We start from the raw sequence: 19,563 nt of genomic DNA, 5'->3' as shown, positions 1-19,563 counted from the left end.
CTTATTTATGTATCGAAAGCGCATAGAAAATCCTCTCCTCCTCGTCCACCCACGAAAAATCAATCCGTCGCACTTCGTGCATTTATCAAATTCGAAGCGAAGTCTGGTTTCTGCGTATGGCGATGCACATCATGTGGCAGCAACAAGCAATATTATAAGCAGAATTTACTTTCAGAAAACACTCACAGCTTTAGGTACCGCGGAGTGCGCAAATAAATACAAGCGACGACGAGTATACTCATCAAACGCGAAGCTAACAGGTTAAGGTTCATACAGTGGAAGCTGTCTCACAACGATTTTTATAATAATATAATAAATATTTCTGCGAGATAGAATTTACTTCAATTCGAATTACTCGCCACGTGTCCAGGTGCGTCACTTTACCTGCGTGGTTGGAATTTCGAATAGTCGAGTAGAGGTTTACCTCTGCGACAGAAGTTGTATCGCAGCTGCCTGCGCAACTCGCAGTGAACCTACAACTGTGCCGTGTGTCGCAAGATGTGAGAAATCGGTCGTTCGGTTCTGTCAAGAAAAGACAAGGCGAGTCGCATGCTCCTTCGCCCTTCGACCACGCGCAAGCTGATCGCTTCTCGTCGGTCGAACGCAGAGTTCTCATCTTCTGCCGCGTCTTTGACTATCTCTTTAACGTAGGGGAAGCTGAGAATACTGAGAATGCTGTACGTCGGATTTTCGTTCACCGTTCTTCATTTCCTCGGAAATTTCGACAAGTGGAAACCTCTGCAAGTGGCAAGATTAATCTGCGAGATCGTTGTTTCAATTACGAAAGTAGAATGAATTTTTTCCTCGCGTTAAACTGTCCAGTTGTTGGTAACTTCTCAGTGTAGGCTAATTTCCTTCCTGAGAAACTTTAATTTTCCTAATCGTATGGTTCTTCTAATAAGTCGCCGATATAAATAAGTTCTCTACGCGCTACAACATGTACGCGTGCTGGTTGGATGTTCATGTTTTGACTGAACCAGTTAACAGAGGAATTTAGCTGGAAAAATCATAGTAGTGAAGACTATTAATGACTATCTCTGCTCGTAGAGAAATTACGCTTGCGCGGACAATTTCCGATTTACAGTCGCATTGAAATGCACGCGCCTCTTGCGAGAGGTCAAGAACAATTCAGACGATCGCTATCTACTCGAAGTAGAAAGCGCAGGGGCCATCGAATGACGGACCGAAGACGAAGGAAGTGACGTCACATTATTATAGTTACGGCTCTTGGTAACCAGTCGCGGTTGACAAGCCAAGCGTCCACCGTACTCTTTTCGATCTCTTTGATATTCTTTACCCGCCTTACCGCCATGTCCGCTTCTTTCTTCCCTTCACCAAGAGCCAGCCCTTTGTTCCATAGCTTCTGTTATTCGAGAGATCGCCCTTGTGACTTTGGTTCCGCTCGAAAAACACGGCACGTTGGTCGTCTGGTCTGCGGTTCTCCTCGGAGTTGGATATTATTCGAATTATTTCGAATAAAAATATTTACTTCAGATAAATAATTATTGGAGCAGGTTCGTATCAGTTGAGTATTTTATATGTGGAATAATTGTTTGTTATGGGGGAGAAATTGTTTTCTAGATTCATTGGAATAACGATTGTAGAATTATTCGAGCGATAATACGATTGTCCGGTTTGCTCGTCACGAAGGAATGACGATATTTCGTGCTACGACGAGTATACTCGTCACGGATAAGAAGTAGTTACTATTTGCTGTTTACATTGTAGTTTAGGAATTGCAGTAAATTACAGTTTAGGAATGGCAGTAAATTATGGTTTAGGAATTGTGGTAAATTGCAGCAATAAAATTAATAATAAGATAGTCGTTTCGATGCAACTTAATTCTATATTATGACAGCCATATATACTCTGTGTTTGACGAGTATACTCGTCACGCGTAAAAAGTAGTTACCATTTGCTGTTTAAATTGCAGTTTAAGAATTGCAGTAAATTGCAGCAATAAAATTAAAAGATAAGATAGTCGTTTCGATGCAACTTAATTCTATATTATGGAATGCATATATAATGTTTGACGAGTATACTCATCACTAAGGAATATCGATATTCTGTATTACGACGAATATACTCGTCACACTTAGAAAATAGTTACTATTTGCTGCTTAAATTTCAACTTAGAATTGTAGTAAATTGCAGCAATAAAATTAAAAATAAGACAGTCGTTTTGATACAACTTGACAGCCATGCATAATCTGTGTTTGACGAGTATACTCGCCATCTCTTGCTTTCTGCGACGCATTTTTAACTACACAGTTTTCAAAGAGGTTGCAACAGCTGACTGATTAATTATCCGTTTCCATATAATTTTGTACAAGCGTATACAGATACCGGTACAATTCTCACTATTCGCTTATCGGACGAATAATTTTCCACGTGACGATAAACTTTCTAACCTGGCAATTAACAAAGTCAATAAATATTGCAATTGCAGAACGAGGTTTGTAAATATATTGGAAATCACGTTTAGTATCATGTTTCTCCACGATGTAACACGTAAATATTTATATACATTATATAATTCTATCCGAATAAGTTATTAAATTTTCCTTCAGATAAATTCTTACACAAATAATATTCTATTCAGAAAAATAATTGGATATTTATTCGCTAGTGACGAATGTAAGTTTCGACCCATTTTCACCCATATAGAAAACTCCCTGTCAATAATTCGGTCCTGCCGTGCCCCAAATTAGCTAAGTTGGAGTATACTCGACAACTTTAGAAGCTCGGTTTTCCCCAAAACCAAGCGTCCAATGAATGAGGTTTATTCTACACCTTCCACTTATTTTTTCACGAAGAACAATTTACTGTCGATTATTTCGTCCCGTGGAGTCCGGAATTAACCAGATTTGGCTACACCCGCCCAATTTACAGGCTCGATTTTCTCGAAAACGACGCCTCGAATGAATAAATTTTATTCCACACTTTCGACGTACTTTTTCACGTAGAAGCACCGTGTCGCCAATTATACCACAATTACAGACACCACGTGTAGAGGTGGTGCACGTGTGGAAGGTCGACGCACGGCGTGGCGTCGATCTGTTTCCAAAAGTAAATCGTCGATAGCCGGAAGCATAAATGTGTCGTCAGGTTTTAACACTCTGGGGACCCGCTGCTCTGGCAACCACGTAGCCTCACTTCCCGGCTGTTTCGCAGCGATTGAAAAATATTCAAAGCGACCAATATTACATCTAATATACTGAAATTGATGGTTTCGAATTATCGAAGCATATAGTGTAAAAACACTTGCGTAACATTTCGTCCAATGTCCATTATCTTTTCTTTTTTTTACTCTTTTATTTAACAACAGCTAAATTTTTTATAGGACACCGCATCAAGTACGAAAAACGCGAATTGGCGCTTCCAATCTCCAGAGTGTCAAACTGCATAGCAACTGTGAGTGGCAGAATACTTTTAAGAAGTTAGAAGTTAGTTAAGAAGTTAGTTTAAAAATCGCGGATGTAGTCGCGGATGTTATAGTTTCTGGCTGACGACAAAAGGCCTGGCGCTCTCTGCTGTCCGCATGCGAGGATCGCGTGCACGGGGCGATGACTCGGGGACACGGGGTCACGGTGACCCTTGGCGTGGCACGTGAAAAGCGATAAGAGTTCTGCCTAGACTTTAGACTGTAGCAGGATGTGGCCAGGCTGATGAACCCTCTGCCTCTGGCAACACGACTGGCAATAAGTCAACAAGCTCAGCACTTAAGAACTTCCCAGCGAGATGATCCAGATTGCCGATGATCGATGCATATACGTATCATCCAATAAAGATGGCACGCAAAATTGCAAACTTCATTCATGACCGTAATTGACCTGATCATAATTCTTGATCTTCATTGAATTATTTACACGTACACGTTGTTACACTGGTATATTGCAAGAAATATAATAATTGAAAGGAAGAAGAATCTCATTGAAAATATGTCGTACGTATCGTACAAATCACGACATTTTTCCTCTTGAAACTTTTTTCATTCTTATTACTGAATTTCATTACCAACTGATTTCCCTCTTTTTATCAAATTCCATTTTTTAAACTCACGTTTTAAATTTTGATTTTTTTCCCACTATGGTCAAGCTTATGGGGAAGATACTTAAAACGCTCGCTACTGCACGACTCTCCCCTGTATGTGTTTTCTAGTAATATACAGGCTGGGGCTCTTGACACGACTTAAAATAACTCGCAAGTTATTGGTTGTATGAAAAAGCGTTTGAAACGAAAGTTGCATAGTATCGGGTAAGTCATCAAATTTTGCATAATTGATTTTTACTAGTTTGAGAAACAAATATTAGACGTTGCATTAAAAAAATTTCATGCTGACCCTAATATCTCGCTAAAAAGTTAAGATAATAAAAAATGAATTAGAGCACTGTACGTCTCCCTGGATACCATGCAACTTTCCCTCGAAACAAGTTTTCATACAACGAATAACTCAGCTGTTTAAAGTCGTCCACATGTTATTTTGCAATTAAGTTAGAAAAATGTACCAAATGTCCTGGACAAATTGTAAAGTACAAATTAAATAAAAAAAGAAAAACGTTAGGAGCCACCCTGCACATATAAGGTGCACGTATCATCGGTTCAAGTAAAAAAAGACTCACTGATAATCATAATGTGACAATAATAATAAAAAGTACATGACACATACTACGTAATCGAACACAAATGTTGCGACAACTGAAACATGATCGTTCAGTTTAGCGACTATCGAATGTCTCGTCGAACCGTGACCATTTCCCGAAACTCCAGTGTTGACAAATCACCGGCTTGGGAGAGGTCGGAGACAAGCGTGGCCACTTGCTAACACATGGTCGGTGCTCGTTGATTTCGGCTACATCTGTACGTATTAGTCGTTAGTCGTACAGCTGTGTGTATACGAGCCAAGAACAAGATGCCATATATGCGCTACGTGGGCCAAAGGAGAAGGCGATACAAGGCGCACCGCCTTAACCAGCTCGAGCATTTCAAGATTACAGGACTGGCAAGGACTCTTGCGATCGTGGACACGGTTAGGTAATCGAAACGAATACTCCTGCCTGGATTCTAACGCAACTACACGGATTTTACCATTATCGTTGCCAACCTGGCCTCGAACACCAGTTCCATGGAATTTCATTCTACGAGACGATCAGACACACTCTTGGCCAGCGCAACGTCCAAAGAAGCAGAAGATTATCGCGTGTATCTGAACTTTGCCAAGTGTGGCTTTTTTGCGTTAACGATAATACTGGAACCTTAGAAGCTCCTAGTTGTATTTTAATCTCGATATTTCTTATTTTGTTTAAATGAATTTACGAGCTGGTCATGAGCTGTTGAAGTAAGGGCTACGAGTAGAACGTGGTTTTTCCTCCTGTTGAACTTTCGTATTCCTTACGATATCGTAAAGCGGACGTTTGGAAAATCAACAACAATCTCGTGCACACGTGCGCTTCAATACGTTCCATAACGTCCTTTAAGTTCGTCCATTAAAGTTTGTTTAATGGATATTACGATTAATTTTGATACAGACGAAGCACGAAGATGTTTTAGATTTTAAGGTTTGTCCACAACGATTATTTTTCAACGACGTGTTTATAGTTTTCCAGTGTTCATGTTCACATCTACTATGTAGGTATATGTATAACTAACTGGGCAATGTAATAAATATTTGTGGATTAATTAGGCCCTGGGTAGTTGTAAATTGGCTGTAGATGTCGGCTGCTGGGGGTCTATTGTATTTACTTCTAATTATTGTATCGTGGAAGAAAAATATCGGGGCACCGGGGTTCGAACCTGGGACCCGAAACGTTCGTAATCTAAGGCGCTAACCACTGCGCTATCGTTGTCCGATTTTAGTTAATGTCTAGTGGCGGTATTTGTTGTCGAGTGCCGCCACATATTCTAAAAATATTGAAACGAACCACAGTCCAGTACTCAACTTGTGCCTAATCAATCTTATTAATTTGTCATCGATATCGTTTCAAGATTCCACTTTGAATATTCGTAGAATTGTTTAAATATTGCCAACCTAATAATAGTAGAGTCATTTGTAAAAGGCGAAGAGACCAGCAAAGATGCACAAGCTATCGAGATTACAATTTCATACGAGACTTTTATGCTGGTTTTAATACACATAACCGAGTTTATCGAAGAAATAGTTCGTGAGAAGAGGAAATATTCCTACCTGCAACAATTCCAAACGCGAGGAGGCCTGCGGTGCTGCCATCGTAGCTTAAACGACGATCGTTCTGCGACCACTCGACGGGTGATCCGTTTTTTTTTTTTTTTTCTGAAACCAATAGAAAATATATGATATATAACATGGCAAAATATGGCCAAACATGAGTTACGTTTAATAATAAAATTTCTGGAAACTTAGATAAACCGTGTTTCGCTTAAGCGAAAATTAACACTTTACCGATCGATAGCCGATTAATCGGTGTTTTTAGCCGACGCTTACCAACCGATAGCCTATTAATCGGCTTTATGTCGCCGACACTTACCGACCGATAACCTATTAATCAGCTTTTTGTCGCCGACGCTTACCGACTAATAGCCTATTAATCGGCTTTTTGTCGGTAAAATGTTAATTATCTTACTGTGTTTTGGATAACACTCGAATTACGTGAATATTTGTTGGATTTTCGGCCAGAAAGATGCATTGCGCCAGAGTAATAATAATAGTTGTATTTTGAAATGAAATAGTTATTCGTTTTGTATTAATGTTGAGGAATAATAATGTATTAATTTTGAGATAATGAAAAAATTAACTGAAATAGTGAACTATTTTCTTTTTAAATTAAAACTACGCTATTTAATACGAAGAATGTCACAGTACAAAAATTGTTTTCGGTAATAAGCAACATTTTTTATTATATTTAGAAACTTTTCTTTATCTTTCTATTATCTATCAAAGCGAAAGATTATTATCAAAAAATTGTAAAAGAAAAAGAAGATTTCTAACGATACAGTTCTCGAATTAATTAATAACCCACTGCAAATTTCCAATTTGAAATTTCCATCGGTTTTCCAATTTACGTTTTTTAATCATCGCGTCCATCTCCCAGCAAATTGACTACATTTTCGAGTAATTTTTTTACCGATCATGTTGATCTCAGAAAATTATTTATTATAACATTCCTGTGTCACAAAGCATAGATAGAAAAGACACTTTAGGCTTTTTAGACTGAACACCGTAGGTCGAAGAGCAATTAATTAAACATAATTAAGTTTCATTTAATATTTTTTTTTAGTTTATTCAATATTTTGTGCAATTTTATGACACTTTATTTTGCAAAAAATAATTCACATAAAATACGATGCGACGTATTATCTCGTCCACGACAGTTCATTTTATCTTGTTCTCGTAACGTACAGAAAAACGTACGTAGAAAGGAAATTCCACAACGACGAATGACCTTTGCGTTGCATTTGTGAACAATCTACGTAGCGTGAAAATTTCGTGAATAAAATCTTCAGTCAATTGAAAACGTTGTAATCGAGCAACGTATGCTTGGAAAAAGAAAAGCGCGGTGACGTTTTTTGAAAGCAATGGAAAAAAGCAAAATTATCAGCGAACTCTGTTTTACGTTTTAAGGGTACCGGTACCTGAACGTTCATTGTAATTATTAGTTCGGATACAGTTCGTTGCATCCGGGTGCACGCAAATCCGGACGCAGCAGACTCACGCGATCGGACGCCTCTTTTGTTTAAATTTATTGCGGTGTCTCGGTTGCAGCGCGTTTCATGTGCAAATACAACGTAAAAACGAAATGGGAAAAGTGAACGCAGTATTTGTCGTTTAAAAGTAAGAGAAAAGTGAGCTTTTCGCTTATTTAGAATTCAATTTTGCGAGTGAATTTGTCAATTATTTTTTCTTATTATTATCAATAAGTATGTTTAGTATTTAATAAATACCTGGTATTTATTTTTTAATGAGTTGTTGCTGAGTTAAATATTTCCTTTTCGTTCAGAATTTTTAATAATTGCGATAACTTTAATATTGAAAGATTTTAATAATTGAGATAAGCAGGAGAAAAGTTTGCAACGATTCCCTCGCCTATATTTTTCGTGATGCAATTTTACAGATTCAAGTTTGTAAATTATTTGGTTTCTACGTAACACGGTATATTTCACGGTCTTTTTTGTAATATATGCGATTTATTCCCCGCCGTGTTATTATACTTGTTGTAATAGTAGCTAGCTTCCCATGGCAAATAACAATGCTCCTACTCCTAACTCAAACCTCCCATGAATAAAAATTACACGACAGACATTTGTTACAAGGCAGTAAAACGGAAACAGATATTACAGGCAGAATCACGAACACTTTGCTTGAAAGCGAACGATTTTCGAAGTATCTTTCGAGGCACCGACTGTTCTTTCGACACGGTCGAAGCTCTGAACACGTGTTGTTTTATTAATGTAACACGTGTCCAAAATCATTTTATTAACGTGATTCTTAAAATGTAATGCTCTTCTGCTTATTTATGGAACCTTTCGAAACGCGAATACAGTATATATTGGGCTGGCAACTAAGTGGTTGCGGATTTTGTCATTACCATCTAATGACAAAATCCGCAATCACTTAGTTGCCAATAAGAGAACATAAGGAAACAAGACAACAGCAACGATAGGAAGCAAATCGTGATGTTGTCCATGTTCAGAAATACGAACATGAGGAGAAAACGCAGTCAGTCAGCTGGAAACTTGCGATTAGCATACGAGCACCCGACGGATCTTCAAGCTCGTTCTTCTCGAAAACGAAGCCACAAACGAAAAAACGTCGCTCTTTCTCTTTGATCTATTTTTGCACGTAGAAACAACAGCCGGTCGCTTGCACCATGATTTTTCAGATAATTTGCAAAAATATATGAAGTATCGAGAATATTGGATTTTGTCAATACCACCTAATGACAAAATCTGTAATCACTTAGTTGCCAATATCACTTTGTATAATATATATTGTACCAGTACATTGTACTGTACAATACCTGTTATACAATTTATTGTGAATTGCTAATTATTGTATAATGCTAAACAATTTGTCCTTAGTTATTGTACTTTGTTATTTGTATAATATATACTATACAAAATAAGAATACATAATATAATATGTATTATATATATCACTTTGTGTAAAATACATTGTACAAATACATTGTACTGTACAATACAATTTATTGTGAATTGCTAATTATTGTATAATACTAAACAATTTGTTCTTAGTTATTGTACTTTGTTATTTGTATAATATATACTATACAAAATAAGAATACATAATATAATATGTATTATATATATCACTTTGTGTAAAATACATTGTACTGTACAATACATGTTATACAATTTATTGTAAATTGCTAATTATAGTATAATGCTGAACATTTTGTTCTCATATATTGTACTTTGTTACTTGTATAATATATACTATGCAAAATAATAATATATAACATAATATGTATTATCTATATCACTTTGTATAATATACATTGTACAAATATATTGTACTGTACAATGCATGTATGAAATTTATTGTGTATTATACAATATTATTCTATACATATGTATATATATATTTGTCAAACTGTAGAGAAATGTCCTTTTATATATATATATATATATATATACACAATGTTCACTTGTACAGTACACAGTCATTAGATGGTATCGACAAAATCACTCAGTTGCCAACCCAATACATCTGACGAAGAAAACGATATGTGGACTCGATTGATTCGATTATATTCAGAAAAATACAAGTCTCGGTAAATATTTGCTGTCGGATAACACCAATTTACGTGTATTTTAATCGAGCTACTCGAACATATCGATCCTAAGCAGTCGTGGCTGCAGTATTTAACAGATATTCCATGCCAGTTCCGGGGTCAAGTACTCGAATGACCGTGGACGAAGGAAGCACGAAAACGATCGCACGAGGAAATGTAATTGCGGCGAAGCTGTATGCGCCCACTCGTCCCACCCACCACTGAACAGATCTTTCGATCTTCATTCGGAGTAGAGAGAGAGGGAGAGGGAGAGAGAAAGAGAGAGAGAGAGAAGGTTCACTTCGATACTGGCGATCCACCTTCAACTCACGTTCCTCTTCTTTCGAGTATAGAACTTTTGCGAATTACATTTGGTAATGGACACGCGTTCTTCGCGAGCAAATGGAGGATCACTCGGTTCAACGAGTTTCTGGTTACTCAGATGTTTAATACATAGCTTCGAGACTGATTCTTGATTTCGGTAAACTAGGAGGTCGCCTAGAGGATTAGCCAGGGCAAGATCTAAATTTATCATTAATTTCATGAAATTAATTGATTCGATGCTCAGCATCTATATTGTTATAATTTATTGTTAATTTATTTGCAGAATATGTCGTGTACGAGAAACAAATAGTTTTGTACTTTTACTCTTTTTTCCAATTAATTTAACGTTACTGGATAATTATCTATTTTAATGTCGAGGAATCTGGTGAATATTAGAATTATAGAAACGTTGAAAATGAGCAATTTTTGTTATTTTTTAGGGAAATTTTATATATATTTCTGCAGTAGTAAGATATAACATTAGACACTTTAATAGTAACAAGTTTAATATAATAAAATAATATAGTGTCCTGCTTCTTTTGAAAGTATTTCTGTAGTAGTAAGATATAACATTAGACACTTTAATAGTAACAAGTTTAATGTAGTAAAATAATATACTGTTTTCCTTCTATTGGAAATATTTTATATACATTTGAATGATTTCTCTCGTAAAACGTGTTTTACATGTAGAAACTTATTTTTCTTCCTTCATTGTATATTTTTCTACTTACCTTTAGCTTTGATCTCTTTTGCCAAGCTTTACGCTTTAATCCTAACTTCTACTCTATATTTGTTTATGTGATATATAATATAATATAAATAAGATAATATTTGAGACATTATCTCGTTTCTTGCTATTTTTTCTTCCACTTTTATTCTACAATTCTACCAAATTCGAAGACATTCAAGTATCTCTAAATTACTTTTTTGACAGACATTGTATGACAAATTTGTTTTATATTTGTGATTCATGCTGTATTGCTTGTACTTTGGTACAGTAACATGTACATCATTTTACCTCAGTTTATTTTTCCTTGTTGCTGCTTATTACCAAAATATAATTTAAGAAGGCCAAAGTGTCTACTGTTATATCTTACTATTGCAGAAATATTTTCAAGAGAAGGAAAACAGTATATTATTTTATTATATTGAACTTGTTACTATTAAAGCATCTAATGTTATATATTACTACTGCAGAAATATTTTCAAGAGAAGCAGGACTCTATATTATTTTACTACATTGAATTTGTTACTATTAAAGTGTCTAATGTTACATCTTACTACTGCAGAAATATTTCCAAGAGAAACAAGACACTATATTATTTTATTATATTAAACTTCTCACTATTAAAGTGTCTAATGTTATATCTTACTACTACAGAAATATTTTCAAGAGAAGCAAGACACTATATTATTTTACTACATTAAACTTGTTACTATCAAAGTGTCTAATAATATATCTTACTACTGCAGAAATATTTTCAAGAGAAGCAAGACACTACATTATTTTATTATATTAAATTTGTTTTATATCTATGATTTTCCCTCTATTCTTTATACTTTAACATAGCAACGTGTAACCCATTTTGTCCAATTTTATTTATCATTGCTTGGTTCTTAATCAATTAAGTGTCTATTATTCTATGTTATCGTATATTACATTGTACATTAATGTCTAACTGTACAAATCATCGTTACAGAAATATTTGCAAGAGAAAGGGACCATAATGTTACAACGAAACATTGTTACAAATTATAACCCAATTACATTTACTCTTCGTATGCTCTTATCATTCCCACCATGCTTTTCAATCGTTGTATCAGCGTAATCGAATGAACGCGGAAATTGCTTGATCATCACAGCCACGGGAATCAAATATAATTACTTTTGATAATCGATAATCAAATACGCAAATAAATCAATTATTAATTGCGTAACAACGTATAACAGTGCCAACAACTGTGGTTACTGTACTTACGTTAATACGTGTGCCACGTTTCACCACCATAAAATCACAATTTCGTAATTGTGATATATTTCGAAATGATGACGTAATTGCAAACGAATTTCAACGATAGTCAGATCGCGACAGAAACATTATGTTTCTATTTCTACTACAACGTTGTTTGACAAATTACAAGTTTTAAGAGTTTCATGATTATTACACAATGGCGAACAGAAGAAAGTTTGACGGTTAAAAAGTACGAGAGAAGATGATAATTTTACAAAATCAAATTATACTCGACGTTCAAACGATACAATTAATAAACGTAATATAATATTGTCTTTGCAACTAAGTGATTGCGGGTTTTATCATAAAGTGATAATGACAAGATCCGCAACCACTTAGTTGCTAACCCAATATGTTGCAAATCACGCGGTTGTTATCAAAATGATACGAAATTGTTTGCACGTTTCTGAAATGTTTCTTTTTTATAAAGTAGCGATATAAACAGTTCTTTTCTGCATAAAAAATATTTCATAAAAATTACTGCCACTCATAGTGTGCCAATCCGTAAACTGTCTTTTATCTGTCACTATAGACTTCATAATTATGACATAAAATTTACTATCGTAATTGCATTGAAACAGTGACAGGATCTGCTTTATTTATTGTCTGCAGCTTTTTCCTTGATTTATTTCAATTTACACATATTTAACTGATTTATTTATACGTATATGTACCTACATATGTATCGGGTTGGCAACTAAATGATTGCGGATTTTGTCGATACCACCCAATGACAAAATCCGCAATCACTTAATTGTCAAACCAATGTTTCAGTCTGTTCGTTTAATATACGACTTATCGAATCAGCTCTGAGCATTTCTATGTTTCTTACGCGTTTCGAAAGATTTCGGCGCGTTTCTTGCACAATTTTAAGCAAGTTAAAATTATCAATGAATTTATCGAAAATTGTATACAACATGCTCGATAATAAATTTGGATGTTACAGCATATATATATATATATATATATATATATATATATATATATATAGAATTCTTTGATAAAGCTACTACTCGTCTGAAAAAGAATTTAAGACGTTTATCATAGACTTCTTATATAATATAAAATATAAAGTTATCGATTTTGTTAAAATTAAAACGTTCGATGAAATAGCATACGAAGCTTTTAATATCGATGATAACTTAAGGTTTCCAATCAAAGGTTAATGATCAGACGCGCGCACACTTACACCGAGATGAAAGACAGCCATTTTTAACGCATGATGTGAAAACAAGGCCATGCGGGCTGTATATTCTGTGTGAATACTTTGTGCCGCTTTCAAGCGTTAAATCCACCTCTCTTGAAATAGAATTCGTCCCAAAAGATCCTTCTTACTCGCTCCTTGCCTGGCGATATTAACTGAATTCGTTTTACGTCGCCGGTTTCTTGAAATCCGGTCCAGTAAGCGGAATATCACGAATATCCTATCTGATTTCAACATTTTTGACAGGCCAGTTCCTGGTGTACTACATACGTGAAATATGGCGTTAAGCTTTTGAAATTTTGTTGCTATTTGTAGCGCGCAGCTATGAAAGCAGAGTTAAAACGAGATAAACACTGTCACTTTAAAAAAACCAATGGAATTTTAATTATATTCTTAGCAACGACTAGGTTGAATTCAGCTGAAAATACATACCGTCGATTTAAACGGAAATCATCAGTGAAACCTACTCAACCAGTTAGCTGCTTGTGACGAGTATACTCGTCACGAAGAAATGGCAATATTTTGCGTTACGACGAGACCTGGCAGTAATCAAGTTTCACAATAAAATAGTCCTTTCGTCACAACTTAATTTTATATCAAAACTCTGTGTTTGACGAGTATATTCGTCACGAAGAAATATAAATCTTTTGTGTTACGACGAGACCTGTCAGGAATCAAATCCCACAATAAAACAGTCGTTTCGTTCCAACTGAATTCTATATTATGACAACCATACATACTCTGTGTTTGACGAATATACTCGTCACGCGTAAAAAATTACCATTTGCTGTTTAAATTGCAGTAAATTGCAACAATGAAATTCAAAAATAAAACAGTTGTTTCGTTTCAACCGAATTCTATATTATGACAGCCATACATACTCTGTGTTTGACGAATATACTCGTCACGCGTAAAAAATAGTTACCATTTGCTGTTTAAATTGCAGTAAATTGCAACAATGAAATTCAAAAATAAAATAGTCATTTCGTTGCAACTTAATTCTATATTATGACAGCCATATATACTCTGTGTTTGACGAGTATACTCGCTTACTTTCTCCCACACATTTTAGCTGTAAACTTTTGAAGAACAGGTTGCAACAGCCAACTAGTAAAAAACTTCGTACCAAAAATGGCGATCGAGGAGTTTTTCACCGATGGCCATTTCTAATTCAACACGAAAATAGATCGATCGATCGATCGATCGGTGGATCCGCGCTGTGTATTCGCTGAGCTCGGCGGAGGAGGGCAAATCGGCGCCTTTATATTCGAATTAACGTGCACAGCCTTGACGATGCTCTCTGCAGGAAATTATATCGACGCGATGTGGTTTGTCGTCGCAATAGTGTTTTTAGGCCAGTAGCTATCGTGACTCACGTCTCATGACGTAATGCGGATGGTCTTTTATGGTTAAGAATCGAGCGACACCGACTTCATCGTCGTTCGTTTTCGATATATTCGTCGAACGATGGAAACTCGTTCGTGTCATCGCTGGCTGCAATTAGAAGCCTCCTTAGCTCGTTTAGGGAGAAAGCAGCGGCGACTGCGTCTCGTCGATCGACCACCATATACACGCACGTTTTATTCTCCGATCTCCGCTCGTTATCATCGTCGAAGGTCTACGTCGAACCGTGTCATTAGGTTGACGAAAGCAGCAGAGTTCTGCTGAGATATTTATTGGGTCGGCAACTAACTGATTGCGGATTTTGTCATTAGCTGGTATTCACAAAACCGCAATCACTTAGTTGCCACGCGTTTACGATTCAAAGACTAAAAGCTAAGAAGTAGATAAAGCACGAACAAACTTTAACCCCATAAGAGCTTTCTCGCGCAATAACCAACTAACGAGCGATATTAGCGAATTGACAAAACACGAATTGCAGGTTACAGACTTCCATTTTACGGTTTTTGCAACTTTACCATTCTACGTCGAATAGGATGGCGGCTTGTAATTTGTCAAATTTGATTGTACAATTTTTTGATATTAATAACTCTAATCTTGGCTTGAAAAATTCCATTAATAAAATTAATGGAATGTTAGAATGTGCGACTGGTTTCTTTGACACGCATCGGCAACACGCACGTGTTTCTCAGAAAATTTCAGTCGACTTTTGTGCGTGTTAATTATAATCATGTGTACAGTTCGTCGCAGAAATTCTGTGTATTTCAGATATTTCTGTTATTTCGAATATCATCTACTTAGAAAATGGAACTATCGCTTACAGAAGTTGATACGATACGTTCAACTATACAGTGGTTTTGACGCACTATCTGTCCTCGGACATCTGAAGCACTTTTCATGTTCACCACCCTGTACATCTTTTAGATATTCGAATGCAAAGCAAGAAAATAGCGTTTGCGATAGTACGAGTTATTTTTAGGTAATTTGATTAAAAGTCAGAGGTCGTACAGTTGTTTCAAAGTTGCGCAACATCGCTAAAAGAATTAGTTCTTATCGAGAGTTCGGTTAGCAAACGTCACACAACTACATTCTCTGTGACAACGCGCATTTTAGGGATTGGGTTTTGCAGGAATATCGAATAGATTGCAACAGAGGCAGCTTTCTGGATTTTTTCCAGATTGATTGGTATTTCGTTTAGAGAGGTAGAAAATTCATTTTTCCTTTGCGAACAGAAAAACTCAATACCGAGGATGAAGTACGGGATGCGTTGCAAGGATATTTTAATAACAAATAGGAAAAATTCTACGGCAGAGGATGGAATAAAATGCCGGATAAAAAGTGTAGAATAATCGGAAGAAACGACCATAAGTTGTAATTAATACGAATTTTTAGAATAATCGTTCGATCTACGTCTCTTTCACCTTATTTTCCCTATTAAGCGAATTAAGCGAAGATTCTCTACTCTTCTTCGCTTATCGACATTTAAAATAATCGAATTCTATCGTTCAATCCTTCACCAGTTAATTATTTTCGACGAGTATACTCGTCAAAATGAAATGGCAATATTTCGAGCTATGACGAGTATACTACAACCTAATTCTGTATTATAACTATATTATAACAGTCAAGTGCTCGACGAGTATACTCGTAATCCCTTACTTTCTGCCACACACTGTGCTTGACGAGTATACTCGTCATCCCTTACTTTCTGCAACACATTTTAGGTACACGTTTCCCAAAATTGTTAAAGAAATCGCAATAGCCAACTGATTATGGAAGCACATCAAGTATAAACGCATGTCACAGTGCCAGAAACATTTTCCGAATGTCCAGCTGGACAAATTGTAAAATTAAATAAAAAAAATAATTGACAAATTAAAAATTAAATAAAGAAAATACGTCACAACATTTGCACCGAGCCTACCAATTCCATCGAAACTTCAAACTTGGTTCACTGAGCAAAATAGACGTAGGAATTCGCGCAACGATTCTAAATACGATACTGTCTTAAATTTTGATCATTTCCTATCTACCACAACAAGTAAAGACCGATGATTTGCATATTGTGACAAGGGTCCAGATTAAATTTAAATTCAAAGATTTCGAGGCGATTTCAGGTCGAACGAGTAGGTTGGAAATTTGGGCAACGTCGGCGTATAACGAGCGTAGGTTTACAGATTTTTTCTGTGCATCGTGGGAGGAAATTCGAAGGCGAAGATGAGAACACCGCAGCCTTTAAATCTAACCGTCTAAACCAGAACGTCTGCTGACCCAGGTATTCCACCATGTTCCTCTCGTCTTATTGCCGGGATTATTTATAGTTTTACTAAAACTTACTTCGCTAGGATTACCATACGCTACTCCCATGAGTATGGTTAGGCCAGGTACACGACTTCATTTCTATAATTAAACGTGCGTGAACGCGAGGCCACTTGCGATGGAATTCGACCAGGCCGCTTACAGTCCAATTCTCAGGTGTGCTCGAGATATTAACGCGTCAGTGCAAAATGATCATTCGGAATACACCGGGCACGTGGTAGCTCGTTTCTAATTCGTCGTAGTCGATTTTAACCCGTCGATTCTAAAGATGATCGCGGCGTGCCAGTACTTTCGTACGAGACACGTTCGAAAATCCAACGAGTCAAATCGACCGACTCCAGTTCGTTGATTTTTATGCCACGTATAGTACATTCTATTAGATTGGCAACTAAATTTCTTTTTTTTATCTGTTTTAAGTAAATGAATTTTAGTAGTTAGTATTTAGTAAGTAGTTGAATTTTAAGTAAATTTATCTGACTTGGTACTATGACATGATTAATAAGTGTTCATAGTATGTTTGATTCTATTTGAATCTAGTGCTTAGGTCTAAGGTGTGATGTCTTTTTAGTCTGCGGATCTGCTCCGACGTGTCGAGTAGTTGAGTAATTAGAGGGTTTTGCTGGTCGTTAACTCCTGTGCTGTGTCTATTGCTGAATTTGGATAATTCTTCTTTGACTGTGGGTATCTTGAGGTCGTGATGTATCGTTTCGTTGGTACCAAGGTGCATCTGTTAGGGATCTTAAGGTTTTGAAGAATTTCTATGTTGGAGTTACTTGCTGTTCCCCATAGTTGGATTCCATAGGACTAACTAAATGATTGCAGATTTTGTCAGTACCACCTAATGGCAAAATCCGCAATCACTTAGTTGCCAATAAGATGAATATAATAAGACTGCAAGTATGCTGTGTATCTTCGTTGAAATGTTCGATGAAGAAATGACCCGATGCGGAAACCTACCTTTGTCATGAATTTTTCCTATCGAATTCGTCAAATTGTATAATTACACAGTTCCATAGCTTCCCAGGAATTTTCACTTGACGCAGAAATATACATTTATCATTCAACTCTTCCTATTCAATTTATCGACCTCCATCCGCTTGAAATAATCCGTGAAACAAGTCAATGTCTAAATTGGAATCAAACCATAACATAATACTAAATTCTAACGTACACAGATTGAAACGAGACGTAACAATGAATATTTTCTGTGATTTAATCGATTTGACAAATAACCGAATATTGAACATGGCATAAAATTATATTCAGACTCGGTCGTTCAAACTTTACCGATTATCGTGTTTGCGTAAAATAAGCAGAAACTTATTATTGGGTTGGCAATTAAGTGATTGCGGATTTTGCCATTAGGTGGTATCGATAAAATCCGCAATACTTTTAGAAAACTGAAATTTCAGTACTTTTTATCATTTTTGTCCTTCTCTGTTATACGATATTGCGTAAGATTATGGAATTGACAAGGAACGTAAATACTTTACAATCGAAATTACAGTTCGAGGTGCTATGATGATTGTGATGATAATAGTTAGTTGTGGGCTAGTCGGTATATTATAGTTGTGGGTGATAGTGCTATTATTGCTCGTGTGGAGGCCGAGAGATTAGGTTCTGCTGCTTTTCTTATAATTTAAATGCGTGGAAGAAAAATCGAAAACTCCGAGAAATCGCCGGGGATTCGAACCGGAGTCCCTAACGTTCGTAACCTAAGACGCTAACCACTGCGCTGCAGTCGTCCAACTGTAGTAATTGTCGTTCGGTAGTATTTGCTTTCAAATGCCGCCACAAGTTGTAATTTCGTTACGACGATCGACATTTTTGCGATACATAGAATTTGGAATTTTAGTATTTTGATATTGAAACGGACTTCCTTTCGTTATATTTACGATATTATACAATTATACATAATTATATACGTAATCATACCTGTTTGAATTTGTACATGTTCGACCTGTTTATTGGATTGGCAACTAAGTGATTGCGGAGTTTGCCATTAAGTGGTATCGACAAAATCCGCAATCACTTAGTTGCCAAATTATTTCACAGAACACATTGTTGCCTAACGTATTGTGTATTGTACTATGAACGACGATTAACGTTAACTGGACGAGATTTCCAGACAGTAGCGACTACAAACCATGACGTACGTGTTCAACTTCTAACCAAATTCCCCCACTACTCCAGACGAAATAACTGAATACTCTTCCTTCCAGATGTCTCCTCCTATCGAGCCTTTCTCATTTCTAGAAGTCATAGAATTATTCCGATGCCTAAATCCCAAAAAAGTATCAAGGCATGATCTGATAAGTAACAAAGCCATTAAGGAGCTTCCTATAAAATAAATTGCAATCATCACTTCCATTTTTAATGCAATTCTCCGCCTTCAATACTGTCCCAAGCCCTGGGAAATATCATTGATTACTCTCATTCCCAAACCTGGAAAATCAATACACGAAACCAGCTCTTATCGCCCAATTAGTCTTCTGCCCACCTTGTCCAAACTATTCGACAAGATGCTAATGATTCG

General features: G+C 36.2%; 1 protein-coding gene and 1 long non-coding RNA gene across 2 annotated transcripts in view; one reads left to right on the top strand and one right to left on the bottom strand.

Moving 5' to 3' along the window:
* The window catches only part of LOC132915221 (serine-rich adhesin for platelets-like), an 89,784-nt gene that overhangs the window by 57,855 nt on the left and 12,366 nt on the right, over positions 1 to 19,563 (bottom strand). The window contains exon 2 of the mRNA XM_060974963.1: positions 6,185 to 6,296. Within this exon, the coding sequence (XP_060830946.1) occupies positions 6,185 to 6,226 (42 nt within the window). The 5' untranslated portion in view covers positions 6,227 to 6,296. The remainder of the gene's footprint in view (positions 1 to 6,184; positions 6,297 to 19,563) is intronic.
* Positions 2,221 to 4,031, top strand: LOC132915096 (uncharacterized). Its single transcript, XR_009659781.1, has 3 exons — positions 2,221 to 2,511; positions 3,344 to 3,414; positions 3,499 to 4,031. It is a non-coding gene; the product is annotated as an uncharacterized LOC132915096 (long non-coding RNA).

The sequence above is a fragment of the Bombus pascuorum genome, chromosome 16 (genome assembly GCF_905332965.1).
Source record: "Bombus pascuorum chromosome 16, iyBomPasc1.1, whole genome shotgun sequence".
In the NCBI taxonomy this organism is placed as follows: Eukaryota; Metazoa; Arthropoda; class Insecta; order Hymenoptera; family Apidae; genus Bombus; species Bombus pascuorum.
This window is presented reverse-complemented; position numbering and strand designations above follow the sequence as displayed.